Below are 27,736 nucleotides of genomic sequence, written 5' to 3'. Positions count from 1 at the left end.
GCAGTAAAACAAATGATTGTTTTGTTGTCACTCAAAATCGCATTATCTATCCAGGTATGTTAGTCCGACTAAGACTAGTCTGATTTTAGTCGGACTAACATTTTTTTGGGGGGCATTAACAACTTCACATGTAAGCTAACTAGCTGTCAGTCAATAACATTGATTCGTAAAATCGTACTTGTTGCTTGTGGTTTTGTTGTTGTTTTTTTTTTTAAAGAGTTGAGTGCGGTAAAACAAGTTATTGTTTTGTTTTCACTCAAAATCCCATTATCTATCCAGGTATGTTAGTCCGACTAAGACATGTCTGATTTTAGTCAGTCAGTTTAGTAATGTAAGCTAACTACCTGTCAGTCAATAAAATTGATTCGTTTTGTTGTTGTTGTTGTTGTTTTTAAATAGAGGTGAGTGCTGTAAAACAAATTATTGTTTTGTTGTCACTCAAAATCGCATTATTTATCCAGGTATGTTAGTCCGACTAAGACTAGTCTGATTTTAGTAAGAATAACATGTTTTTTTTTGGGCATTAACGACTTCACATGTAAGCTAACTAGCTGTCAGTCAATAACATTGATTCGTAAAATTGTACTTGTTGCAAATGTTTTTTTTTTTGTTTTTTTTTAAAGAGGCGAGTGCGGTAAAACAAATTATTGTTTCGATTATTATCTGATCTTAGTTGGACTAACATGTTGTTTTTTTTTAAAATGGCATTTCAAATGTAAGCTAACTAGCTGTCAGTCAATAACATTGATTCGTTTTGTTGTTGTTTTTAAATAGAGGTGAGTGCGGTAAAACAAATTATTGTTTTGATTTTTATCTGATTTTAGTCGGACTAACTTTTTTTTTTTTAAATGGCATTTCAAATGTAAGCTAACTAGCTGTCAATCAATAACATTGATTTGTTTTTTGTCGCGTGTTGTAAAAAAAAAAAAAAAAAATCGTACTTGTTGCTCTTTTGTTTTTTAATTTAAGAGTGCGTTAAAACAAATTATTGTTTTGTTGTCACTCAAAATCGCATTATCTATCCAGGTATGTTAGTCCGACTAAGACTAGTCTGATTTTAGTAAGAATAACATGGTTTTTTTGGGCATTAACGACTTCACATGTAAGCTAACTAGCTGTCAGTCAATAACATTGATTCGTTTTGTTGTTGTTTTTAAATAGAGGTGAGTGCTGTAAAACAAATTATTGTTTTGTTGTCACTCAAAATCGCATTATCTATCCGGGTATGTTAGTCTGACTAAGACTAGTCTGATTTTAGTCGGACTAACGTGTTTTTTTCGGCTCATTAACGACTTCACATGTAAGCTAACTAGCTGTCAGTCAATAACATTGATTTGTAAAATTGTACCTGTTGCAAATGTTTTTTTTGTTTGTTTGTTTTTAAAGAGGCGAGTGCGGTAAAACAAATGATTCTTTTGATTATTATCTGATTTTAGTCGGACTAACATGTTTTTTTTTTAATGGCATTTCAGATGTAAGCTAACTAGCTGTCAGTCATTAACATTGACTCGTTTTTAGTCGCGTGTTGTAAAAAAAAAAAAAAAAAAAAAAAAAATCGTACTTGTTGCTCTTTTGTTTTTTTAATTTAAGAGTGCGTTAAAACAAATTATTGTTTTGTTGTCACTCAAATTTTTTTTTTTTTTTTTTTAAATAATCCCGAGCGCGAGCAACGCTGACTCCTGTGTTGTGTTACATTGTAGCGGAAAGAATGTCGGAAAGGGCCGAGGATGACGTCAGGGGGGAGCAGCGCCGAGCGGCCAGGCAGCAGCAGCAGCAGCAGCAGCTGAAGCAGCAGCAGCAGATCCAGCGGGGAGAAGCCTCCACAGCAATGGCGACCGTTGCGGAGCGGAGAGCGCTGCCGAGTCCAGAAACGCTGCTGGGACAGCCGTGGAGCAGCTGGGTGGACGCCGCCAAACTCCTCCACGGCAGCGACGGTGAGTGAGTGCGTGCTACTTCTTCCGCTCGTGGCCCGTGGCCTCGTGAATAATGTGCGCGAGGACGGAAGGGAAAGCGAGGAAGAGGAGCGCGACAGTTGCCAGTCCCGACCTGCTTTTTTTTTTTTTTTTTTTTTTTTTTTTTGCCGATTGCATGCAGTTTTTTTTTGCTTTTTTTTTTGCTTCTGCTGCTGCTGTTGCTGGATTATGAAGAAACCGTAATCTGCAGCAGCGCGAGCAAGTGCAACTATTTATTCCGTGTGTCTGGATCGTGTCATTATGTTTTTCAGGTGCTGCTGAATCCGAGGAAAGTTTCAAAGACTCGGGGAAAAATCGAGAAGCCATGCGTCTGTGCAGAGAAGGTGAGTGTTATTCTTCTTTTAAAGGTGTATTCTGCTTCACACACACACACACACACACACACACACACACACACACACACACACATGTATGATCCAAACCCTGAATATTGTAGAAAATACTGTAAATATGTAAATACTAGGCGCAGTATTCAATACATTGAGTTGTGTGTAATAGCATGTCATAATGTGTTGTCACTGTAAATATTCAACATGACAAACACTGTACAACAACAACAACGTGTCTGTTACTCACGTGAAAACAAATATTTACTCGCAGTTTTGCTCCCAAAAAATGCCATTTTACGTTTGCGTGTAGTAAAAACACTTCTATCACAGTAAAGTTAGGGCTGATTAACAATATTTAGACCAAATAATCAGTCAATTATTGACCGATTATTACAAATGACTTAATGTTGTTGTTGTCAGGAACTCGATAAATGTCGCTCAGTCACACTTTTTTAAATTTAAAATGTTATTTTTTCCATCTTTTAATGACCTGTTATACTACGTTAATGCATTATTTTTATAGGCAGACCATTAGAAATGTGGGAAAACTAATATTTACTCAGAGTTTTGCCCCTAAAACCAAACAAATTTTACGTGTGAAATCAACAGTAACGTTTACATGTATTAAAAACACTTTTAACTTTTATCACAGTAAAAGTCAGGGCTGATGATTAATGTTTAGGTGTTTTTATTATAGAATGGACTAAATAATCAGTCAATTATTGGCCAATTATTACAAATGACTTAAAAAAGCCACACTTTTTTCACTTAAAAGTTTATTTTTTCCATCTTTTAATGACTTGTTATACTACGTTAATGCATTGTTTTTGTAGAAATGTGTGAAAACATATATTTACAACTTTACTCTGTAGACTTTAGTGGTCAATGACCACATTTCTGCCATTTCACATGTGAAATCAACAGTTATGTTTCTTATTTAAATAGTTTTACATGTATTTTAAACACTTCTACTTCTTGTTATAGCAAAATTAGAGCGTGTGAATAATATTTGGACGTTTACTACTCAGTTACACAGGTTACTTTTTATTGACAGACCGTAAGTGTTGTTCAATAACAAATGTTTATTATCATTTTATAGAGGGAAAAAAAGAGAAACGTGATTTGATTTTTAAAACTGACGAATCAAGTATCAAAATAGTTATCGGTGAGTGATCGTTGAGTCTGAAATACCTTCAATAATTCACTACGCTGTCAGAAAACCCCACAAAACTCTCACCCGAGAAAATACTGTCTGTCTGACAACCTCTGAATATATATATATATATATATATATATATATATATATATATATATATATATATATATATATATATATATATATATATATATAGTGAACAGTGAGAAAGTTATTGATTTTATAACATGCTTTTCTCTGCTGCTGTTCACGTCAAAACATGTCAATCTAGCTCCTGTTGTCTTCCTCTTTAAAAACTAGCATGAGGTCGACTGCCTCATGTAACCCCGACTCTAGCAAGCAAACAAGCCCTAAACTTTGTCTTTAATCACTATACGTTAAGGTGAGTTAAGGTTTCACCTTTGTTTTAGCATAGAATTTACAAAAATGTAACCGTTAAAAGTTAAGTTTTTCCACAAAGTAATGTCACAGGAACACTACATTAGGTTAAGACACAGGAACGCACACGTTATATAGTGTGTTTATAATCGAACAGAATATAAACAAACCGTCAGCGCCGTCGGTTTATAGCTGTTGTGTGACGCGCGCGATGTTTTGTGCTGAGAAATCGTGGACGAAGACGGAATATTTCGTAGCTTGTACAAGTTAACGCAACACGTCCGTTACCTCGACTCGCTCTCATTGGTTATCGCTAAATCGTATAAATCGTAAAATATCAAATATCATGTAATAATAGTTACGATTTAATAGTTACACAAAGCTCTGTTTCTCTGCTTTTACGGTATTGGTCCATCTTTCTGAATCTTTTACGATCTCACGATTCGATTCCGATTTTTGGGGCTTCGACTCGATTCAAAATCGGTTTGATTTGAAAAATTTTTCCATGCTTAGATTGGAGTTGTTGTAACTGTAGCTTAAACAAAAAATAAAAGTGCCTCTTTATTAGTGCTGGCCACGTTAGCGCGCGACGCGTTTCCATGACGACTGGCCTGGAAAAAGACGCGCGTGACGTCATGTTTACGCGATTGTTAAAACGAGTCTCTAAAGTAACGCTAAACTTTTAAAACAGAGGGACACATACGCAGGTACACTGGTTATTTGTTAGCGCTGCTCTTTTCCTTTAAAAAACAGACCGCTCCAGTTCCACTGTAGGCGTAGCTAACGACGCTAACTGGTAAACGGTGCGTGGACTCACAACGGCGTAACTTTAGAGACTCATTTTAACAATCGGGAGTCACGTAAACATGACGTCACGTGCGTCTTTTTCCCGTCAGTCGTCATGTAAACGCGTCGTGCGTTAACGTTGATGTCGCTAACGGCCGTTAGCGCGCCCAGCGCTAGTGTTGATTAAAAAAATTCAGCAAAGACGTCGCTTATTAACACTTGTTTGATTTTAAGCCTACTTATTTGTGTTATAGCTGCTCTTTTCGTCGAATAAACGGATCTGTAGGCGCGCTAACGGCGCTAAAGGTAAAGCTAACGTAGCTAACTGGTAAACGGTGCCTGGATGGGGGTCGTGCGGGGTCGCTGTACCAATCTCTGCTGACCTAGGGGCGTAAAGGCGGCGGTCACACGCATGTCAAATCCTCTCAGACTACAGGATAATTTGGGCCAGATTATCTGTTTAAATCAGCCTGAAATCAGACGAGAGAGGTCCTCGTGACGCAGCCCAGAATCACACATCGTCACCTGGATGCACACACACACACGCACCGCCCGTGTGTTTTGAAAACACTGTGTGCTGCGATTTTTATTTTTGGAAAACGCCTCCATTAGCATGAGCTGATTTGTCCTGCTGACAGGCGTGGATTTAGCAGCGCTAAACATCTACACTCTGATGATCTGCAATACGTGATCTTAAAACACAGTTTTAGCTAATACCTGGTTTATTTCCTCTCGTTTATGTTAAATTAAGTATGTTTACATGCGTTTGAACCAATGAAACGGACTATAAATATGGTCACATTCCGCTATGACACAAATAAGCAGGCTTAAAATCAAAGACGCGTTATTAAGTGACGTTTTTGTCGATCGATATTAGCGCTGGGGCACGTTAGCGGCGTCAACGTTAGCGCATGACCCGTTTCCACGACGACTGACCGGAGAAAAATGTTTTACTCGACACCCGATTGTATTGAATTGTGTGTTTGCAAAGGCACAAATGTGTTGTTTGAATCCGACTGATATCGGTGTGGGTTGTGATATCGGTATCAGACAAGCATAAGTTATATCGTTCCATCGCCAACGGATATTAACAGACATAATAATGACTCAAACAGAAGGCAGAATTTTTTAGGGACGGCTCGATATCATCACATTTTGATGTCCGATAATACCGATAATGCAACCTCAAATATCCACCGATACCAATACAGTCATTTTACAGCCTTGAGACGATAAAGTCGTTCTTCGAATGTGTCACGAATGCACGGAATAATAAGCTAATAAGCCCAAAACATGACTCAGCTAAAATGCTATCCAGTACTTAGGTATTGGACCGATATGATACTCGGTATCGGTTCATCTCTTGTTGATTTATCTACAGAAGAAGAAACTAAATAACTTCTTCAGTCTACGATACTATGGGAAAAAGTCCCAACATCGTGCTTCCTTAACTGAGTGAAACACCTGCTGCACATGACTGAAGTGTGTGATGATCATCATCGTGTGTGTGTGTTCTTGTACTTGCGGCATACTGAGGACCAGTGAGGGTTTTTAACCAACAAAGTGAGGTCATTTTTACGGAGTGAGGACATTTTGGCCAGTCCTCACTTTGTTTTCATTGAAATCACTTCCTTAGGTCGTAAACATGCTATACTCAATTTGTCAAAAAAAAAAATCATATTTTGGACGACATAGGACGTTTTTGTCAAATTTTTGGCCAAAAATTTTGGGCCAATTTTTTTTTTCAAATGTTGGGTCAACTTTTTTTTTCAAATGTTGGGTCAATTTTTTTTTCAAATGTTGGGTCAATTTTTTTTTCAAATGTTGGGTCAATTTTTTTTTTCAAATTTTGGGTCAATTTTTTTTTTTCAAATGTTGGGTCAACTTTTTTTTTCAAATGTTGGGTCAAATTTTTTTTTCAAATTTTGGGTAAATTTTTTTTTTCAAATTTTGGGTAAATTTTTTTTTTCAAATTTTGGGTAAAAATTTTTTTTCAAATGTTAGGTAAAATGTTTTTTTCAAATTTTGGGTCAAATTATTTTTTCAAATGTTGGGTCAAATTTTTTTTCACATTTTGGAACAATTTTTTTTTTTATTTTGGGTCAAAAATGTTTTTCAAATTTTGGACTTAACATTTTTGTTGATGTATGATGTTTTTGTAAAATTTTTGACCAAAAATTAAAAAAAAAAAAATAATTCGGAAAAAAATTTCCAGCCCTTTCTGCTCTGGGGCTCCACGTGCAGACATTTTATGGTACTGCAACCAGTAGTCCTTTGTAGATGTCATTCATGAAGTAGATATTTGTAATTATGTTGATTTATAAAGTGGAAATACCTGTCCTCAGTATGCAGTAAGTACAAGAATGTGTGTGTGTGTGTGTGTGTGTGTGTGTGTGTGTGTGTGTGTGTGTGTGTGTGTGTGTAGTGGGGTATTACAGGGGTATGACTGACTACACTCCTCCACCATGACTCACCATCGGACTCCTCCTGTGGTACAATTGTCATCGTGACACACACACTCTGATGATGAACACACACATTATCACACACACACATTCACACACACATTCACATACACACACACACACACACCGGGGGGGGACAAAACAACAAGGCATGACAGATGAATTCACCAGCGAATTAATCTGGGATGAATATGATTTGAATTTGTTTTTAATTTTACAGTGTGTGTGTGTGTGTGTGTGTGTGTTCTAGTGCTTCCGGCACACTGAGGACCAGTGAGGGGTTTTTAACCCACAAAGTGAGGACATTTTTACGAAGTGAGGACATTTTGGCCGGTCCTCACTTTGTTTTTGTTGAAATCGCTTCCTTAGGTCGTAAACATGCTATACTCACTATAACACAGCTCCTCAATTTGGTACAAAGCCCTGGTGTTTCACACACATTTTTGCTCCGGGGCTCCACCTGCAGACATGTTATGGTACTGCACCCAGTAGTTACTTTATAGATGTCATTCGTGAAGTAGACGTTTGTAGTTGCGTGGATTTATTTCAAGTGGAAATGCTGGTCCTCACTTTGTCAGCGTTTTACCCGGTCCTCAGTGTGCAGCAAGTACAAGAATGTGTGTGTGTGTGTGTGTGTGTCAGAGTCAGTGCTGTGCTCAGAGGCAGACAGAGATGCTGCTGCTGCTGCTGCTGCTGTTGTATCTGGATCGTTTGTCACTGCCGTGGATGAGGATGCTGAAATTAACCGGGCTCTCGTTCTCCTGCTCACACACAGGCTCTCTCTCTCTCTCTCTCTCTCTCCTTTGTCTTACGGCGACCTCGCCTGTTTCTTGGCGGTCGCTCTTCTTCTTCTTCTTCTTTCTCTTTCACCAACTTCCTTTCCCCCCTTCTCCGTCTTTCTCTAATTGCACAACATGAACAAAATGGGGTGACACACGTTTGGACCGGTCCATTTCTTCTCCTGGTACACAGTTCAGCCACTGCCAATGTGTTGAATGCAATCCGAGGGAAAAGGTGATGTAGCCAAAGCTAAAAAAGCAGCAGCAGCAGCAGCAGCAGCAGCAGCAGCAGCAGCAGGGACTGTTTTCCTGACCTTGAAATGGACTAAATACAACCGTGAGCGTCACTCGCGACTTCCGCTGAAATATACGCTTCCTTTAACCTCCCGTCAGCTGTTGCCAGGGCTCGTTTGAACTTATTTATCGTGACGCAGAACGAATAAAGTCTAGCGCTTTATCCTCGGCCGACATGGCGGTGAAAAGGAGTCGGGTTCAAAGGTCGTCCTCCATTTAACTACTCGTGATTTGTCCAGTCCAATGCAACTTTATTCATAAAGCACTTTAAAAACGACGACGGCTGAAACAACGTGCCGTATGTGTCGTAAGAACAAACAATAAAACAATAAAAAATACTGTAGAAAATATAAAAACAACACAAATGAACAGGTCGTACAATAAAACCAACGTCTCGTACTGGGTCGAAAGCCAAAATAATAACGAATAATCCGATAATAACTTTGACTCCAACCTCACATCTCCAATACTAAACCCTTCAGAGACTCATTTTAATACGTACATCCTAATGACGTCAATTTTTTTCGGTCAGTCGTCATGGAAACGCGTCATGCGTTAACGTTGACGCCGCTAATGTGCCGTTAACGTGCCCGGCGCTAGTATTAATTAAACAATTCAACAAAAACGTCACTTAATAACACTTCTTTGTTATAGCTGCTCTTTTTCGTTGAATAAACGGACCGCTCCAGTTCCACTGTAGGCGCGCTGAAGGAGCTAATAGCGCAGCTAACGGAGCTAACTGGTAAATGGTGCCTGGACTCCGGTACCGCAGCACGAAAAACTGCGTTACTTTACAGACTCGTCGTGTGTTAACGTTGACGCCGCTAATGGCCGTTCACGTCACACTTCTTTGATTTTAAGCCTACTTTTTCCATAGTTCCACTACACGCACGCTAAAGGAGCTAACGAAGCTAACAGAGCTAACCGGTAAACGGTACCTGGACTCCGGTGCAGGGCGTAAACATGACGTCATGGGCGTCATTTTCCGGTCAGTCGTCACGGAAACGCGTCATGCATTAACGCCGCTAATGGGCGTTCACGTGCCCAACACTAGTATTGATTAAAGAAGTCAACAAAAATGTCACTTAATTACACTTCTTTGATTTTAAGTCTACTTGTTCCATAGTTACACTATAGGCACGCTAACGGCGCTATAGGTCCAGCTAACGCAGCTAACAGAGCTAACCGGTAAACGGTACCTGGACTGCGGTGCAGGGCGTAAACATGACGTCACGCGCCTCTTTTTCCGGTCAGTTGTCATGGAAACGCGCCATGCGTTAACATTAGCGATGTCTGGTTAGCGTTTTTATTTTTAACATTAAAAAAAGGAACATTTTACTGTATAATGGGAAAGTTTTGTTTCCAATATTGTTTCAATCTGTCTGTTTTAACAACAGAAGTCACTCACGTATGTCCCGGTCACATGACCGGGTTCGTGGACGTTTCTTCTTTGTTTTGAAGAATGTTTTTTGGTATCATGTCGTCTCTTCCTCTGATACTGAGTATCTGATTCTCAGATGAAAACAGACGTGCGGTTTTTTTTTGCGCAGAAGTTGAGCCCAGTATTTTCAGGCCGCCTTCCAACCGTAAGCCATTAAGGCTTCTGCTTCTGCGACTGGCAACCAGTGAACGCTGGCATCCACGCTACACACACCCCCCCCCAACACACACACACACACAGATCAGCCGCACGCCTGACAACTCGAGTGCTGTATAATTTACATTTTGCCTTTGTCCATTAAGTGAAGACGTTTCCCCTCCTCTAGATCTTCTCACTCGACGGCTGCCGTTGAAGGAGGCACTTAGCATCGCGGCTTCAGACAGTTGATTTTTTTTAAAAACACTGACCACTGAGAGAGAGAGAGGAAACCAGTCAGGTTCTCCTTCACTTAATGGCCCTCGTCCCCTTTCAGAGAGGTTTTGAAGAACCCTTGAAGGCCCCTCGCTCACTACCCCTCTCAAAGCTAACTAAACGCCCCGGGCTAGCTCTTAATTAGCACTCCTTAATTAGCTGCTGGGTGGTTTTCTCTGGCTAAATGTTGATCACATTCTGTGGAGGAGTGAGCGGCAGCAGCGGCAGCAGCAGCAGCAGCGCGTTACGGTCTGCGTTTGTTCCTCTGAAAGAAAACTTGAAGATTTCTGCTGTGACTCACCACAACGTTTGCTGCTCCACATAAACGAGCCGAGTCTTTTACTTAAAGCGGAGCTAGACCGGAAGTTCCTATTAACGCTGTTTTTTTTGGTGTGTATCTGCGTCATTACCTTGTTTAAGAAGCCCTGAAGGTTCTAAACAAACAGTTCAGCCACTGCTGAGAACGTTGTGTTTTATTATTTATTACCGCTTTTCAACGAGATCTCTGAAAAGCGGTTCTCCGGAACAGCAGATCCTCCTGCTCCGGGCACTAGTCCGGGCACATCCGGTTGCGTACATTGAACCGCAGAAGAAGAATAACGTCCGTTGTGGAGGTGTTTCACGAGCGACAGTGTCTTCTGACTCTGGGTCTGACTCTGGTTTAAAGTCATAAAAGGGACTGCGGCGGGGAGTCGTGAAGAAGCTATTTTTAAACACTGTTAAAACAATGTTTTGATAATGAGGAGCAGTGCATCCACCGTTCCAGAAGGGGGCGCTGCGCTTCTGAGAACGGATGTGCTGGATAGTACTGGCCAATCACAACACACTCTGTCTTCTGGGGGTGAAAGTTCACTCTGAAATCTCGCAGCAGAAAAACAGCGTCAGAAAAGATAGATTTCTATCGGCTCGTTTACAGCAACTAGGAGGTTTTTGACCATAAAAACAAGTTAATGTATGTAAGTAGACCTCCATAACTAACATATATGTGCAACAGGACCACTCTATGTCACCTTTAAAGTAAAATTAGGGATGTAATGGTGAGTTGCAACTAACCGTTATTTTTTATAATCGATTAATCCGTCTGTTTATTTTCTCAATGAATCATTTGGTCCATAAAATCAGTCAGAAAATGTTAAAAAACGTTGATCAGTGTTTGTCAAACCTGGAAATGATGATGTTCTCCAATAAAACCAAGAAAATATTCACATTTAAGACGCTAAAACAGTCAGAAATCTTGATTTAATCATGAAAAAAGCTTCAAATAGTTGACGATTAATAATCGATTCCTGGTTAATTCTTTAGAAAACTCTTAAACCACGAATAATCGAGGATCAAAATAGTTGACTATCAAATATTTTATTATTTTTCAAAACGCGAAACGCAACATTATTATTATTTTGTATTATTATTTTTTTTACTCGATTAATCCTGGAATAATTCCTTGAATACTCGATGACAAAAAGATTCGACAGCTGCTTAAAACTGTGATTTTCTCTCTTAGGAACGTCGTCGCGTGACAGCGAGCAGTTAATAAAGCTACAGACGCGTAATCCTAAAAATATCTTGGATGTAATCTGGCGTATTATTTGATCAGTTAAGTGTTCGCCATCTGTTTCTCCCTTGTGTCCGTGTTGGCAGACGCTCCGGCGTCTGCGTCGCCGTCTGTTTTGTCGGCGTTTGTGTCGGTGCCTCACGCAAATACAGTTTTAAAAAATAAAAATAAAACCTGAACTGGAGCTTTTTAAAGAAATCTGGACTACACACAAACACAGATGTGGACGTACATGAGTAAACGTCATTTTTACACAATATTTTAATGATTTATCAGGAGATAATGGAGAAAATACACTTTTTTACATCATTCAATATCGATATATGTGTATATGTACATGAATATACTGTATGTCTATATGTGTGCATACAATATACATACATATGTATATTCACACAGGTTGTTTCTGTGCAAATACACTCTAAAATAGAATATAATCTACTGTTTATGTTCTGTATTACATGTTCTTAAGACATTACCTTTCATTTCAGATTAAATGAAGCATATTTACATGCGTCATATACGGTCAAATTTTGCTAATTAGGCTTTAAATTCAAAGAAATGTTATAAAGTGACTTAGTAGGTATACTTTTGTTGATTCTATGCATTTTCCCTATCAATATATGCACATATATAACACTTCATTTATAATGTTTAGTGTATTTCGTTGAGTTAATCAATAAAAAATGTCATGGTTATCAACAAAACGGCCTTTAAAACCACATACTTTACTTTCCTTTCCGATCTTAAATCCATATCTTATGTCTCATGTCACCATAGATAGATTAGATTAGATTAGATTAGATTAGATTAGACACTATTGATCCCAAGTTACTACACTGATATAACGTGAAGTGTACAATAACAATACTGTTAAGTGTTTTTACATGTTTTATATGTTAAACTCACTGTGGATGTGACCAGAACAGTAGAATATATGCATATGTATATATATATGTATGTGTGTGTGTGTGTGTGTGTATATATATGTATATGTATATATATATATATGTATGTGTATGTATATGTGTATATGTATATATGCATATGTATATATATATATGTGTGTGTGTGTGTATGTATATGTATGTATGTGTATGTATATGTGTATATGTGTATATGTATATATGCATATATGCATATATATATGTATATATGCATATATATATCTGTATGTGTATGTATATATATGTAGGTTTGTCTATATATATATGTATGTATGTAGAGATATATGTATATATGTATGTATGTATGTATGTATATATGTATGTATGTGTATATTTGTATGTATATATACACATACATGTATGTGTGTGTGTATATGTATATGTATATATATATGTATGTGTATGTATATGTATATGTGTATATGTATATATGTATATATGCATATATATATATGTATATATGCAAATATATATGTGTATGTGTGTATATGTAGGTATGTCTATATATATATGTATGTAGAGATATATGTATGTATGTGTATATTTGTATGTATATATACACATACATGTATATATATGTTTGTATGTATGTATGTATATATGTATGTATGTATATATATATATGTATGTATGTATATATATGTATGTATGTATATATATATACATATATGTGTATATGTGTGTATATATATATATACATATATATATATATATACATATGGCTGACATTTCAGACTTGACTAACTGCCCTCTGCTGAGCTGTAATATTGTTATGACATGTGATGATGGATGTTACCGCGTGGCTAACACGTCCCACTGGTGGGTCACTTTAATTTGACTGTCGTCCTGTTCTCTCTCTCTCTGTGTGTGTGTGTGTGTGTACAGACATGCCCATATTTGGCCAGTGTCCCGCGCAGGACGACTTCTACCTGGTGATGTGCAACCACTGTGGTCAAGTTGTCAAACCCCAAGCCTTCCAAGCACACTACGGTAAGCAGCACGGACACTTTTCATCGACATGTGCACGCACACACACACGCACCTGCACACACACGCACGCGCACACGCGTCGTGTTCTATAAAAAGCTCCGTCGTCTCCGTCTCGCGCGCTAAAATTAGCCGGGTGTTATTTTGAAGCGGCTAAAAATAAGTGTGTCAACACCATTCCCGTCTCCAGCGGTTGTTCTGGTCTGTGGTGTCTTTTTCACCCCGGTGTGAAAGTCGACGTCGGGAAAACTCTGGCAGAAACAAAATGGAGGAGGAGGAGAAAGAAGGAAAAAACAATAACACGCTGGAGCTCAGTGACACTTGTTACACTTGTTAAGATCTTTTTATGTCTATGTAATTAACTGCCACACACAGACATGACTGCGATCCTCAGTTTTTAAAGTTTTATGAACTTTTACAGAGACTAATTATTTATTACTAAAGTAATCGTCAACTATTTTGAGTCTAACTTCAAAACTCTGAAATCTAACTTTATTCTCAGAATCCTGAGTTTACTCTCAAGATTCTGAGTGTAAACTCAGAATTCTGATTTTAAACTCAGAATTTGGACTTACTTCTCAGAATTCTGACTTTAAACTCTAAATTTCTAACTTCAAAACTCTGAAATCTTACTTTATTCTCAGAATTCTGAGTTTATTCTTAGAATTCTGACTTTAAACTCAGAATTCTGACTTTAAACTCAGAATTCTGTCTTTAAAACTTATAATTCTGACTTTAAAACTCAGAATTCTGACTTAACTCTCAGAATTCCGACTTTAAACTCAGAATTTCTAACTTCAAAACTCTGAAATCTTACTTTATTCTCAGAATTCTGAGTTTATTCTTAGAATTCTGACTTTAAACTCAGAATTTCTAACTTCAAAACTCTGAAATCTTACTTTATTCTCAGAATTCTGAGTTTATTCTTAGAATTCTGACTTTAAACTCAGAATTCTGACTTTATTCTTAGAATTCTGACTTTAAAACTCAGAATTCCGACTTAACTCTCAGAATTCCGACTTTAAACTCAGAATTTCTAAATTTAAAACTCTGAAATCTTACTTTATTCTCAGAATTTTGAGTTCACTCTCAAGATTCTGAGTGTAAACTTAGAATTCTGACTTTATTCTTAGAATTCTGACTTTATTCTTAGAATTCTTTCTTTAAAACGTATAATTCTGACTTTAAAACTCAGAATTCCGAGCTCAAATATATATTTTCCCTGTGGTCCTGATCCTCTTCCGTAATATGGAGCAAAGAAATGAAGAAAATATTCCCGTTTAAGAAGCTGAAACAATCTGAAATCTTTTTTCAGTCGTGAACAAAAGCTTCAAACCAATGAATCAATGAGCAAAATAGTAGACGATTCATTTAGTCATTGATTAACGATGATCACACACACACACACACACACACACACACACACACACACACACACACACACACACACACACACACACACACACACTGAGTTATTATAGTGATTCTCTCACCACATTTCTTTTTTTCCTTCCTTCTCCTCTCGTCTCTGTAACCTGAGAGAAGCTGTTGCTGCTGAACACTTTGATTGATTGATTTATTTAGAGTCGTCGTTGTCGTCGTCTCACTTGTGTGTGTTTACAATTCCCCTGTTAATATTTGATACGTCTGTGTCTCTGTCTGTGTCTCTGTCTGTGTCTCTGTCTCTGTCTGTGTCTCTGTCTGTGTCTCTGTCTGTGTGTAATGTCGTGTTTTCACAGTTCTCAGATCAGCTTTCTGCTCTTGTTTCGGTGCAGAGACGGTGTTTTTAACTAAAGAGGTGAATGAATCGTGGATCGATTAATGTGGGCTGATTGACTGACGACAGATCTTGCCGTGTGTGTGTGTGTGTGTGTTACACATGGGGGGCTTTTACTTTGAAAAACACCCGTAAAATTCAGACTCCTGCTGTGAGGCTGCAGTACCACTGACGGAGAGAGAGGGGGAGACAGAGAGCAGGACTGTAGATGTTTAATGTGGTGGGAAAATGACGCTTTTGTTTGTTAAGCAAATCCTTTGATACCAGAGCATTTATGTTCATTAAGGTGCTTTTATATTTATGTTCTGTCCAAACATGGAGACGTTTTTGGACTTTTGGACTTTAACCACACTGTGTGTGTGAGTGTGTGTCATTCAGATTTGTTCAGGTGGTTTGGAAACACATTTTTCTGTGTGTGTCAGTTATTTTTGACACTTTTTTTGCGCGGTCTTAAAAGCGTAAAAAAAAATCCGCGGCAGACAGGTTCTTCACTGACAATAGGCCTCGCAAAGCCTTTTTTTGTCTGTGAAACGGGAGACGGACGAACACCCAACAATGTGAGGTTGTGTCTGCGGGGAGTGGCGTACGTGTGTGTGTGTGTGTGTGTGTTCTTGTACTTGCAGCATACTGAGGACCAGTGAGGGTTTTTAACCAACAAAGTGAGGTCATTTTTACAGAGTGAGGACATTTTGGCCGGTCCTCACTTTGTTTTCATTGAAATCCCTAGTATGACTTTTTTGTCAAATTTTGGAGCAACATTTTAAAATTTTTTTTTTTTTTCAAATTTTGTACGACATAGTTTAGTCTGACGTTTTTGTCAAATTTTGGACCAAAAATTTTGGACCAAAAATTTTGGGTCAAATGTTGTCTTCAAATTTTGGACGACATAGTATAGTGTGACGTTTTTGTCAAATTTTTTTTTTTTAAATTTTTGGTCATTTTTTTTTTTTAATTTTTCGACCAAATTTTCTTTTTCAAATTTTCGACCAAGATGTTTTTTTTCAAATTTTCAACCAATTTTTTTTTTCAAATTTTAGACCCAATTTTTTTTTTCAAATTTTAGACCAACATGTTTTTTTCAAATGTGTATTTCGACTTTTGGATGATATAGTATAGTTTGACGTTTTTGTCAAATTTTGGACCACAAATTTTGGGTGAATTTTTTTTTTCAGATTTTGGACCAAATTTTTTTCCTCCAAATTTTGGACCAAATTTTTTTTTTACAACATTTTGGACCAAAACATTTTTTACAACATTTTTTTCGACTTTTGAATGACATACTATAGTATGATGTTTTTGTCAAATGTTGGACCAACAATTTCTTGTCAAAGATTTTGTCAAATTTTGGACCAAAAAAAAACATGAAGTGTCATTCATGAAGTAGATATTTGTAATTGTGTTGATTTATAAAGTGGAAATGCTGACCCAGTCCTCAGTATGCAGCAAGTACAAGAATGTGTGTGTGTGTGTGTGTGTGTGTGTGTGTGTACGTGTGTCCGTGTTTGCCTGCTGAGACTCAGCGTTGGCCGACGGCCTCCTGCTCGCTCAGTCAAAGGTTAACGCTAACGCTAACTCCGCCCACAGATCGCCATGGTAACCAGATGCAGGCGTGTTCCGTCAAACCTCGCCTCCGTCACATCCTGATCTTACGTTCTGACATCTTCTTTCTCTACGATGATACTCGGCGATCTAGTGAAAGGATGCCGTCACTTTGCGGGTAACGCAGTCGCCATGCATTGTGGGAAATAGTAGTTTATGGTCAACGCACGCCTTAAAGCAGCATAGACCTATTTTAACACTGATTTTTAAGACCAATTAATCACTCGCGGGCCACATTTGGCCCCCGGGCCTTGAGTTTGACACGTTTTAGCTTCTTAAATGTGAATATTTCCTTTGTTTCTTTGCTCCACATAAACAAAGAAATCATTAAAAACTGAATCATTTCGGTTTGTGGACCAAAACAAAGACATTCGAGAACATCGTCATTTCCATGGTTTGACAAACACTGATCAACATTTTTTAACATTTTCTGACTGATTTTATGGACCAAACGATTCGTCGATTCATCGTGAAACTAATCGACAGTTGGCGATCTAGTCACGCTTCTATTCGATTCCGATTTTTGGGGCTACGATTCGATTCATAATGATTTTTTCACGTTTATTAAGTCTGAAACATTTATCCATTTTTAGATGGAATTCTACTTCTTTTTAGATGGAATTCTTGTTACTGTTGCATAAAAGCAATATCACATACTGCACGAGTAACACATAATAAAAGTGCCTCTTTATTTAGTGCTGGGCATTTTAACGACGTTAACGCTAACACGTGACGCGCGACGTCATGTTTACGCGACTCCCCGATTGTTAAAATGAGTCTCTAAAGTAACGTTAAACGTTAAAAACAGAGGCACACATACGCAGTACACAGGTGCGCTGGTTATTTGTTAGCGCTGCTCGTTTCTTTTAATAAACAGACCGCTCCAGTTCCACTGTAGGTGGCGCTAACGGAGCTAACGGAGCTAGAAGAAGAAGAATTTGTTGGACACGGTTGGAGAACGATGTCTTTGCAAATGTCACAAATGTGGTGTTTCAACAGCTTTTTATAAAACCGCTTCCTTCGCTCTTCCTCACTTTTAGACGTTAGTGATGTTCTATTTTTGACTTTTCTTCTGTCATTCTGCCTTTTATCTTCTGCAGGGAAACCAAGCTCTTGACCCGTTAGCTGTTTCTATTTCGGGCCGAGTCGGCGTGAAACCTAAACGCCGTTTATTAGTTGTCGAGATAAACATCTTCCCACGCGTTTTTCTTTGCAGCGTCCACTTCTAATGATGTGTTCTTTTTTCCCCCCGTAATTCACGACGTTTGTAGAGAGAAAACACAATTCAGCCAGCAAGCCGGCCTCCACCTCGCCTTTTCCCGTGTTGGGCAGGAACCGCAGCAGCGCCGGGCTGGGCTCGGGCTCTGTCGCTGGAGCGGCGGCGGCGGCGGCGGGCGTCCTCGGCCGACCTTCGACTGCGGGGTCCAACTCTTCGACGACGTCGTCCTCGTCCTCCAATCCCAAACTCCTCAAACCAGCCAAAGAGAAGCTGCCAGGCATTCGGAGACCCAACTACCCCCTCTACAGGATGCTCCAGCCGGACAAGACGCAGTGAGTTCCACTTGATAACTTTCATAATAGCATTTGTTTGAATATTCAAATATTCAGAGTCACCTTTTATATACACTGCCGTTCAAAAGTTTGGGCTCACCTATACAATTTGGTTTGTATTTTCCATTAAAAGTCAGACTTTAATTCATCAAAAGAGAAAGAAAATATAGTCAAGACATTGACAAGATTAGAAATAATGATTTTTATTCAAAATAATAATTTTTTACCTTCAAACTTTGCTTTTTTCAAGGCCCTTGAAAGTTCTCGAAAGTCACCCTAAACTTAGACATGGGTCCTTGAAAGTTTGTATATTACATTTTATTTTCAAGGCCCTTGAATGTTCTTGAAACTTGCCTTAAATATAGATATGGGTCCTTGAAAGTTTTTGTATTACATATTTTTTTTCAAGGCCCTTGAAAGTTTGTGAATTACATTTTTTTTTCAAGGCCCTTGAAAGTTTGTGAATCACACTTTTTTTTCAAGGCCCTTGAAAGTTATTGAAAGTCGCCCTAAAAATAGACATGGGTCCTTGAAAGTTTGTGTATTACATTTTTTTTCAAGGCCCTTGAAAGTTTGTGTATTGCATTTTATTTTCAAGGCCCTTGAATGTTCTTGAAAGTTGCCTTAAATATAGATATGGATCCTTGAAAGTTTGTGTATTACATTTTTATTTTCAAGGCCCTTGAAAGTTCTCGAAAGTCACCCTAAAAATAGACATGGGTCCTTGAAAGTTTGTGGATTACATTTTATTTTCAAGCCCCTTGAAAGTTTGTGAATTACATTTTTTTCAAGGCCCTTGAAAGTTCTTGAAAATCGCCCTAATAATAGACATGGGTCCTTGAAAGTTTGTGTATTACATTTTATTTTCAAGGCCCTTGAAAGTTCTTGAAAGTCACCCTAAATATAGACATGGGTCCTTGAAAGTTTGTGTATTGCATTTTATTTTCAAGGCCCTTGAATGTTCTTGAAAGTCGCCCTAAAAATAGACATGGGTCCTTGAAAGTTTGTCTATTACATTTTTTTTTCAAGGCCCTTGAAAGTTATTGAAAGTCACCCTAAAATAGACATGGGTCCTTGAAAGTGCTTGAATTTTGAATAAGAAAGAAGTGAAGTTGATATTTACATTACCGATCAAAAGTTTGGGGTCCATTATATACAATTTGTGGGTGTTTTCCATTAAAAGTCAGACTTTTATTCATCAAAAGAGTTACAAAATGAATAGAAAATGTAGTCAAGACATTGACAAGATTAGAAATAATGATTTTTATTCAAAATAATCATTTTGTTGTTTGGCGTAGAGAGTTTTAAAATCAATCCTGAAACAAACGGGAATAGAAACACAGGTGTCACAGTGGGAGCTGCTAACGAGATGCATTCAACGACCCCGGTTAATTTCATCACTTATAAACGTCCGTGTTGAGCTCAGACGAGCCGAGCAGCTTCTGGAAACCTCTTGACCACACACTCCCAGCTCCACTAACTAAATGCTGCCCGCTGCTGCCACCTTGTGGTTAGATAGTAGACGCACCACAAATGACAAAATATTTTAAATGTAATCACTAAAACGCTTGTTTTTGTATCTTTTGTATGTATTACAAATAACTACTACTACTACTGTTTTAAAACCAGTGGAAAGGACTTTTAAAGCCTGTTGCGTTGACAATCATCATATTTGTTATATTGAATACATCTGTGAAATGCACTAAATATTAAACGCAGTGGTATGCAGAAGTTTGGGCACCCCTGTAAATATATATAATAGTTAAATATATAGGAGACAGGCTTTTTCTGCATTACTCTTCCATACAGCATCTCCTTGTGTAAAGTGAGCTGATTTAAAGCGGATTGTCCATGCTCGTCTCCTATGTGATATATTTAACAGAAATTTCTTATTAAAACAACCAATGATTTATAAAGGAAAATCATGAAAACGTACAGAGGTGCCCAAACTTTTAATATTGATTAAAAAAAATGCACGGAATCGACACAAAGCTCATGTGTTTTTGGCTGCAGAGCTGTGACGACGGGGCTGAAAAAACCTGTTTCAAAACCAATGTTAAACCTTTAAATTCTTCCATGTTTATTTGATAAGTGATGGATCACATCAGCTGCGTGTTTTGTCCTCCCAGCTCCACTCATACATGCACATCCGTCTCCTGCCATGCGTTTGTCACCGCCTCAGTGTTTCTAACTCTCAGCTTCCTCCTCGCCGCCCTCTTCATCTCTGGAACCTTCTCTTCCAGCCTCACCCCGGCTGTCAAGGTGGAGAAGATGCACCTGAGGGTGGACTCGTCAGCTAAGCTGGTGCAGGCCCCACCTGCAGCCGCCACCGCCGCCAACACTACCACCGCCGCCGCCTCCTCCACCTCCTCCACCTCCACCGCCTCCACCACCACCTCATCCTCCTCTAGCACCACTGTGAGCTCCAACACTACCACCACCACCATCACCACCTCCTCCTCTTCTTCATCATCAGCCCTTAAACCAGGCCTTAACTGTCCCTCCATACCAAAGCCTCAATTACTGGTTCCGGGTCAGATTCCCAACGGCAAGGGCCACCTGCTGGACAAGAAGCAGGACAGCAGCAGCAGTGCCAGTAGCAGACGCCACCTCAGCAAGAAAGTGACAGGTGAGACTTCAGACATTAAACCTTTTTATTGAGGTGGTCGTAGATATTTGAGTCGCCAAACATCCAACGACTAACACTTCTTCTGCTCTTCAGAGCGCGAGTTCAACGCAGATCTCCACTGTGGCGTCATGGATATAACGGCTCGGAAACCATGCACAAGATCTCTAACATGCAAGGTAAGCACGCTGTTTGTTTATTTATTTATTTATTGTTTGTTTGATTGTGATTTATCGCTCATAATTCAGATGATTCCAGGTCCGCTCATCCACTCGACAATTTTTCTGAATCCATTGTTATTTAAAAGGAGGTCAAATCAAATTAAATGTTTATTTTCATGCACTTTAATTGTAAATCATAATGGAAAACATGGAAAATATCTATACACACACAGCTCAGGAAACTATTATACCAATTATACATAATCAATATATGACAAAATGGCTAAATATCGTTATAATATTGTATCCTGACTTAGATATCGTGATTAATATTGTATTGTGACTTAGATATCGCGATTAATATTGTATTGTGACTTAGATATTGTGATAATATTGTTTCCTGACTTAAATATCGCGATTAATATTGTAACGTGACTTTAATATCCTGATTAATATTGTGTCGTGACTTGAATATCGTGATAATATTGTATCGTGACTTAATTATCGTGATTAATATTGTATCGTGACAAACATCGTCATTAATATTGCACAGTGACTTAAATATCGTGATTAATATTGTTTCGTGACTTGAATATCGTGATAATATTGTATCGTGACTTAGATATCGTGATTAATATTGTATCGTGACAAACATTGTGATTAATATTTTATTGTGACTTAAATATCGTGATTAATATTGTATCGTGACAAACATCGTGATTAATATTGTATCGTGACGTAAATATCGTGAGTAATATTGTATTGTGACTTAAATATTGTGAGAAATATTGTATCTTGACTTTAATATCGTGATTAATATTGTATTGTGACTTAAATATCGTGACTTAAATATAGCGATTAATATTGTAACATGACTCAAGTATCGTGAGTAATATCGTATTGCGACTTAAATATCATGACATAAACATTGTGATTAATATCATATTGTGATTAATATTGTATCGTGACTGAAACTTTGTAATTAAAATCATATCGTGTCTTAAATATCGTGATAATTTCGTATCTCTGCCAATTCCCACTCGTAATCCAAATCTTTAAAGGTGCACTTTAAATGTAATTTTTCAAAACAAAGTACAGGACATTGTTTGGACTTAAAATCTGAAGCAGCGTTTCATCATCGAGTCTCTGATGTTTAATGTTTGTCAGCCTCATATTAAAGCTCATGCTGAGTATATATATATGTATATATATATATATATAACATGTAATGGACGACACATGTCCTACAGTTTAATGTTGATGTGGTTTTAATATATTATGTGACAGAAAGTTGTTGTTTTATTTTTTTAATAAGAATGAAGGATATTCCACGAGTTTAAGTGTACATGGTTGTGATTATTTCCAGCAGTTTTTAGTTGTGTTAAAAGACTTTATTTACATTTGCAACGTTGACCTTTAACCTCTCCGACGTCGCCACAGACACATTCCTTAAGCCAGCGGAGGGCGGTGCCGGGGCGGCGGAAACGCTTCGACACGCTGCTGGCCGAGCACAAGAACAGAACGAGGGAGCGGGACAGGGAGAGAGAGCTCCACCCACCGCATTCCCAACAAACCCCGCCTCTCAGGGACCCACACCCCGCCCCCCACCCCGCCACTGCCCATGACCCCCACCAGGTGGCTCATGGCAACGGCCCCGCCCCCGACGCCACTAAGCCTTTGCCGCTCGGCAAACCCAAGTTTCACAGCCCTGGTCTTCCACGGTAAGAAGTGCACTTTTGTTTGAGGGGTTACACACGGACACACAAACAGACACAAACACACGGACGTGACACACAAACAGACACAAACACACGGACGTGACACACAAACATAGACACGTGACACAAACACAAACGTGACACACAAACATAGACACGTGACACAAACACAGACGTGACACAAACAGACACAAACACACAGACTTGACACACAAACAGACACAAACACACAGACGTGACACAAACATAGAAACGTAACACAAACATAGAAACGTTACACAAAATAGAAACGTGACACAAACATAGAAACGTAACACAAACATGGAAACGTGACACAAACATGACAAACATGACACAAACATAGAAACGTAACGCAAGCATAGAAACGTTACACAAACATAGAAATATGACACAAACATAGAAACTTAACACAAACATAGAAACGTAACACAAACATAACACAAACAGAAACGTAACACAAGCATAGAAACGTAACACAAACATAAAAAACGTAACACAAACATAGAAACGTTACACAAGCAGAAACATGACACAAACATGGAAACGTAACACAAACAGAAACGTAACACAAGCATAGAAACGTAACACAAACATGGAAACGTAACAAACATAGAAACATTACACAAACAGAAACATGACACAAACATAGAAACGTTACACATAATAGAAACATTACACAAACATAGAAACATTACACAAACATAGAAATATGACACAAACATAGAAACGTGACACAAACATAGAAACATAACAAACAGAAACGTTACACAAACAGAAATGTGACACAAACGGAAGACAAAAATGCGATACACAAACATGACACAAAAAAGCGATACACAAACACGACAAACAAAAGACACAAAAATGCGATACACAAACACGACACGTCATTATTTCATGTATATCTCTCCCTCTCTCTGTTCTCTGTCTCTCAGACTGAACAGTAGTCACGGCGGCGTTGGCCCCGCCCACATCGCTGACCCTGCAGTCGTCCACGAGTCGCCTCATCATCATCCTCATCATCATCATCATCATCATCATCCCCAAACCAACCCTGACGGTTTCTCGCGAGCCTCCAGCGACGAGGGCGAGAACGAGGAGCGCGAGGACAACGCTGACAAACTGGACTGTCACTATTCAGGTTATCACCCTCGACCGGAAGCTGTGAGTGTCTCTCTGTTTTTGTTTTTGTTTGTTTTCTTTATCGTCGTCGTGGTCAGACGACGAAGAGTTAACGCCTGTGATTCTGTCCTCTCAGTTCTGTACGTTTGGAAGTCGACTGATCGCCAGAGGATTTTACTCCTTCGATCGACGGTGGGACAAAGTACGGTGCGCCCTGACCTCCATGATGGACAAACACGTCAACTCCCAGATGTGGAAGTAAGTCTGTCCACGTCACAGTGACACGGTCGTCATGGTTACAGGAAGAATACATGTCTTTTCAAAATAAAAGCAGGAGAATATTCATCTTTGAATTGGGAAGTAACCAGAGGTTTTCTGAATTCTGTCCAGGGTTCCCACGGGCTCTTGAAAGTTTGTGAATTCCATTTTTTTTCAAGGCCCTTGAAAATTCTTGAAAGTTACCCTAAAGATAGATATCAGTCCTTGAAAGTTTGTGAATTACATTTTTTTTCAAGGCCCTTGAAATTTCTTGAAAGTTACCCTAAAAATAGACATGGGTCCTTGAAAGTTTGTGAATTACATTTTTTTTCAAGGCCCTAGAAAGTTCTTGAAAGTCCCCCTAAAAATGGACATCGGTCCTTGAAAGTTTGTGAATCACATTTTTTTTTCAAGGCCCTTGAAAGTTCTTGAAAGTCACCCTAAAAATAGACATCAGTCCTTGAAAGTTTGTGAATCACATTTTTTTTTCAAGGCCCTTGAACATTTTTGAAAGTCACCCTAAAAATAGACATCGGTCCTTGAAAGTTTGTGAATTATATTTTTTTTCCCAAGGCCCTTGAAAGTTTGTGAATTTTATTATTTTTCAACGCCCTTGAAAGTTCTTGAAAGTCACCCTTAAAATACACATGGGTCCTTGAAAGTTTGTGTATTACATTTTTTTCAAGGCTTGAAAGTTCTTGAAAGTCACCCTAAAAATAGACATTGGTCCTTGAAAGTTTGTGAATTATATTTTTTTCCCAAGGCCCTTGAAAGTTTGTGAATTACATTTTTTTCAAGGCCCTTGAAAGTTCTTGTAAGTCACCCTAAAAATGGGCAGGTGTCCTTGAAAGTTTGGGTCTTACTTTTTTGTTCAAGGACCTTGAAAGTTCTTGAAAATCAGCCGAAAAATAGTCATGGGTCCTTGAAAGTTTGAGAATTATTTTTTTCCCAAGGCTCTTGAAAGTTATTGAAAGTCACCCTAAAAATAGTCATGGGTCCTTGAAAGTTTTTGAATTAAAACATTTTTCCAAGGCCCTTGAAAGTTCTTGAAAATCAGCCTAAAAATAGTCATGGGTCCTTGAAAGTTTTTGAATTAAAACATTTTTCCAAGGCCCTTGAAAGTTCTTGAAAATCAGCCTAAAAATAGTCATGGGTCCTTGAAAGTTTTTGAATTAAAACATTTTTTCAAGGCCCTTGAAAGTTCTTGAAAGTCACCCTAAAAATAGACATGGGTCCTTGAAAGTTTTTGAATTAACATTTTTTTTTCAAGGCCCTTGAAAGTTCTTGTAAGTCACCATAAAATTGACATGGGTCCTTGAAAGTTTTTGAATTAACTTTTTTTTTTCAAGGCCCTTGAAAGTTCTTGGGGGGGAAAAAAAGTTAATAAAACTTAAAACGAATCATTTTCTTTTTTTTTAATCCTTGACACAGGAAAATCCCATTGGCCTTGGAAAACTCCTCCTCCTCCTCCTCCTCTGTGGCACTGACCCATAGGACAAGCACAAACTCCCATGGTAGCACCCCCTCCTCAGGCTTCCTGGGCCCCCCTGCCACTCTGCCCCAGACTCCTTACAGCCAATCCTACGAGGGCAAATCCACGCTCTCCTATGGGACCACCTTAAATGCCCGTAGCTCCCCACAGGGCGGGGCTGAGCACCCGGCCTACGGCACCACGCAGGCCCGACAAGTGTCTTCGTTGCCGCAGATGCCTTCAGCCCACTCGTCCTCATCTTCCTCTTCTTCAGCTTCCTCCCTCGCCTCAGGCCGGGCGCTAAAGTCCCGCTCCTCCTCCTCCTCCAGCAGCAGCAGCAGCAGCACTACCAAGTCGTCGTTATCGTCGTCCTTCAGGCCTAAGGAGATCTCCTCCGCTTCCTCCGCGCCCATCATGCCCAACGCCATCGGAGCCAACGCTAACAGTAGCAGCGCCGGCTTCAGCTCGGGGAAGAAGAGGAAGAACAGCTCGGTCGTCTCTTCATCGCACGGCTCCACCGAATCCTCCTCCGGCACCAATTACTCCTCCTCCTCTTTCAAGAAGAACTGTGCAAACGTCAGCAGCTCAGGGAGCACCTACCACCACAGCTCGTTAGGTTCCTCATCGTCGCACAGTGGAGTCCACAGCGTGGGCCTCAGCTGTGGCCCCAGCGTACGGACCAACTCGCTCAGCCTGAAGGCCGAGTCTTCTGGGGGCTCGGCGGGCGGCTCCTCCTCGGGGCCTCCCGCCCGAGGTCCTCCCTCAGGCAGCCCCGCAGAGTCCATCAAACGTATGAGCGTGGTGATGAACAGCAGCGACTCCACCCTCTCCCTGGGGCCGTTCGTCCACCACCAGTCGTCGTCGTCGTCGTCGTCCGACCACCACACCAGCTTCAGCCACCACGTCTCAGACGGACGCCTGGAGGGCAAGAAGAGGAAAAGCTCTCCTGTCTCCAGCAGCATCAACAGTGGAGGAGGAGGAGGAGGAGGAGGAGGAGGTCGAGCCAAAGTGGCCAAGTCAACCGCCATTAATAACATCCATGGGAAACATGGGCGGAGCATTCCAGGGACGCCAGGACTGCCCAACAACTCCCATCTACATCAGGTGTGTTTCTCTGTCACATAATTTCAGGTGTTCTCTCGCTGACATCAAGATAAAAACATGAAGTTAACAAAGAGTTAATTTTTTTTTTAAATTGTCATTTTGGACGACATAGTATAGTATGTCGTTTTTGTCCAATTTTGGACCAAATTTTTTTTCTCCAAAAATGGTCACATTTTGGAGACATGGTATAGTATGACGTACTGCATAGTATAGTGTGACGTTTTTGTCAAGTTTTGGACCAAAAAAAACGTTTTTCAAAAATATTGTCAGAATCCAAAACGACATAGTATAGTATGTCGTTTTTGTCCAATTTTGGACCAATTTCTTTTTTCTCTAAAAATGGTCACATTTTAGAGACATAGTATCGTATGACGTACTGCATAGTATAGTGTGACGTTTTTGTCAAGTTTTGGACCAAAAAAACGTTTTTCAAAAAAATTGTCAGAATCCAAAACGACATAGTATATAGTATGTCGTTTTTGTCCAATTTTGGACCAAATTTTTTTTCTCCAAAAATGGTCACATTTTAGAGACATGGTATCGTATGACGTACTGCATAGTATAGTGTGACGTTTTTGTCAAGTTTTGGACCAAAAAAACGTTTTTCAAAAAATTGTCAGAATCCAAAACGACATAGTATAGTATGTCGTTTTTGTCCAATTTTGGACCAAATTTTTTTTCTCCAAAAACGGTCACATTTTGGAGACATGGTATCGTATGACGTACTGCATAGTATAGTGCGACGTTTTTGTCAAGTTTTGGACCAAAAAAACGTTTTTCAAAAAAATTGTCAGAATCCAAAACGACATAGTATATAGTATGTCGTTTTT

General features: G+C 39.1%; 1 protein-coding gene across 1 annotated transcript; it reads left to right on the top strand.

Annotated features, from left to right (window-relative positions):
- Positions 1-1,708: 1,708 nt before the first annotated feature.
- atxn7 (ataxin 7) lies at positions 1,709-26,927 on the top strand (the record flags this gene model as incomplete). Its single annotated transcript, XM_083908075.1, has 10 exons — positions 1,709-1,934; positions 2,225-2,296; positions 13,397-13,501; positions 18,146-18,425; positions 20,669-21,054; positions 21,148-21,230; positions 22,653-22,933; positions 23,887-24,115; positions 24,210-24,331; positions 25,763-26,927. 10 exons carry the CDS (start codon positions 1,709-1,711, stop codon positions 26,925-26,927), a joined length of 2,949 nt encoding a protein of 982 aa, XP_083764201.1.
- Positions 26,928-27,736: the final 809 nt, after the last annotated feature.

The sequence above is a fragment of the Microchirus variegatus genome, assembly GCF_963457635.1.
Source record: "Microchirus variegatus genome assembly, chromosome: 21".
NCBI classification, from domain to species: domain Eukaryota; kingdom Metazoa; phylum Chordata; class Actinopteri; order Pleuronectiformes; family Soleidae; genus Microchirus; species Microchirus variegatus.
The sequence above is the reverse complement of the archived record's forward strand: the minus strand, read 5'-3'. Positions and strand labels throughout refer to the sequence as shown.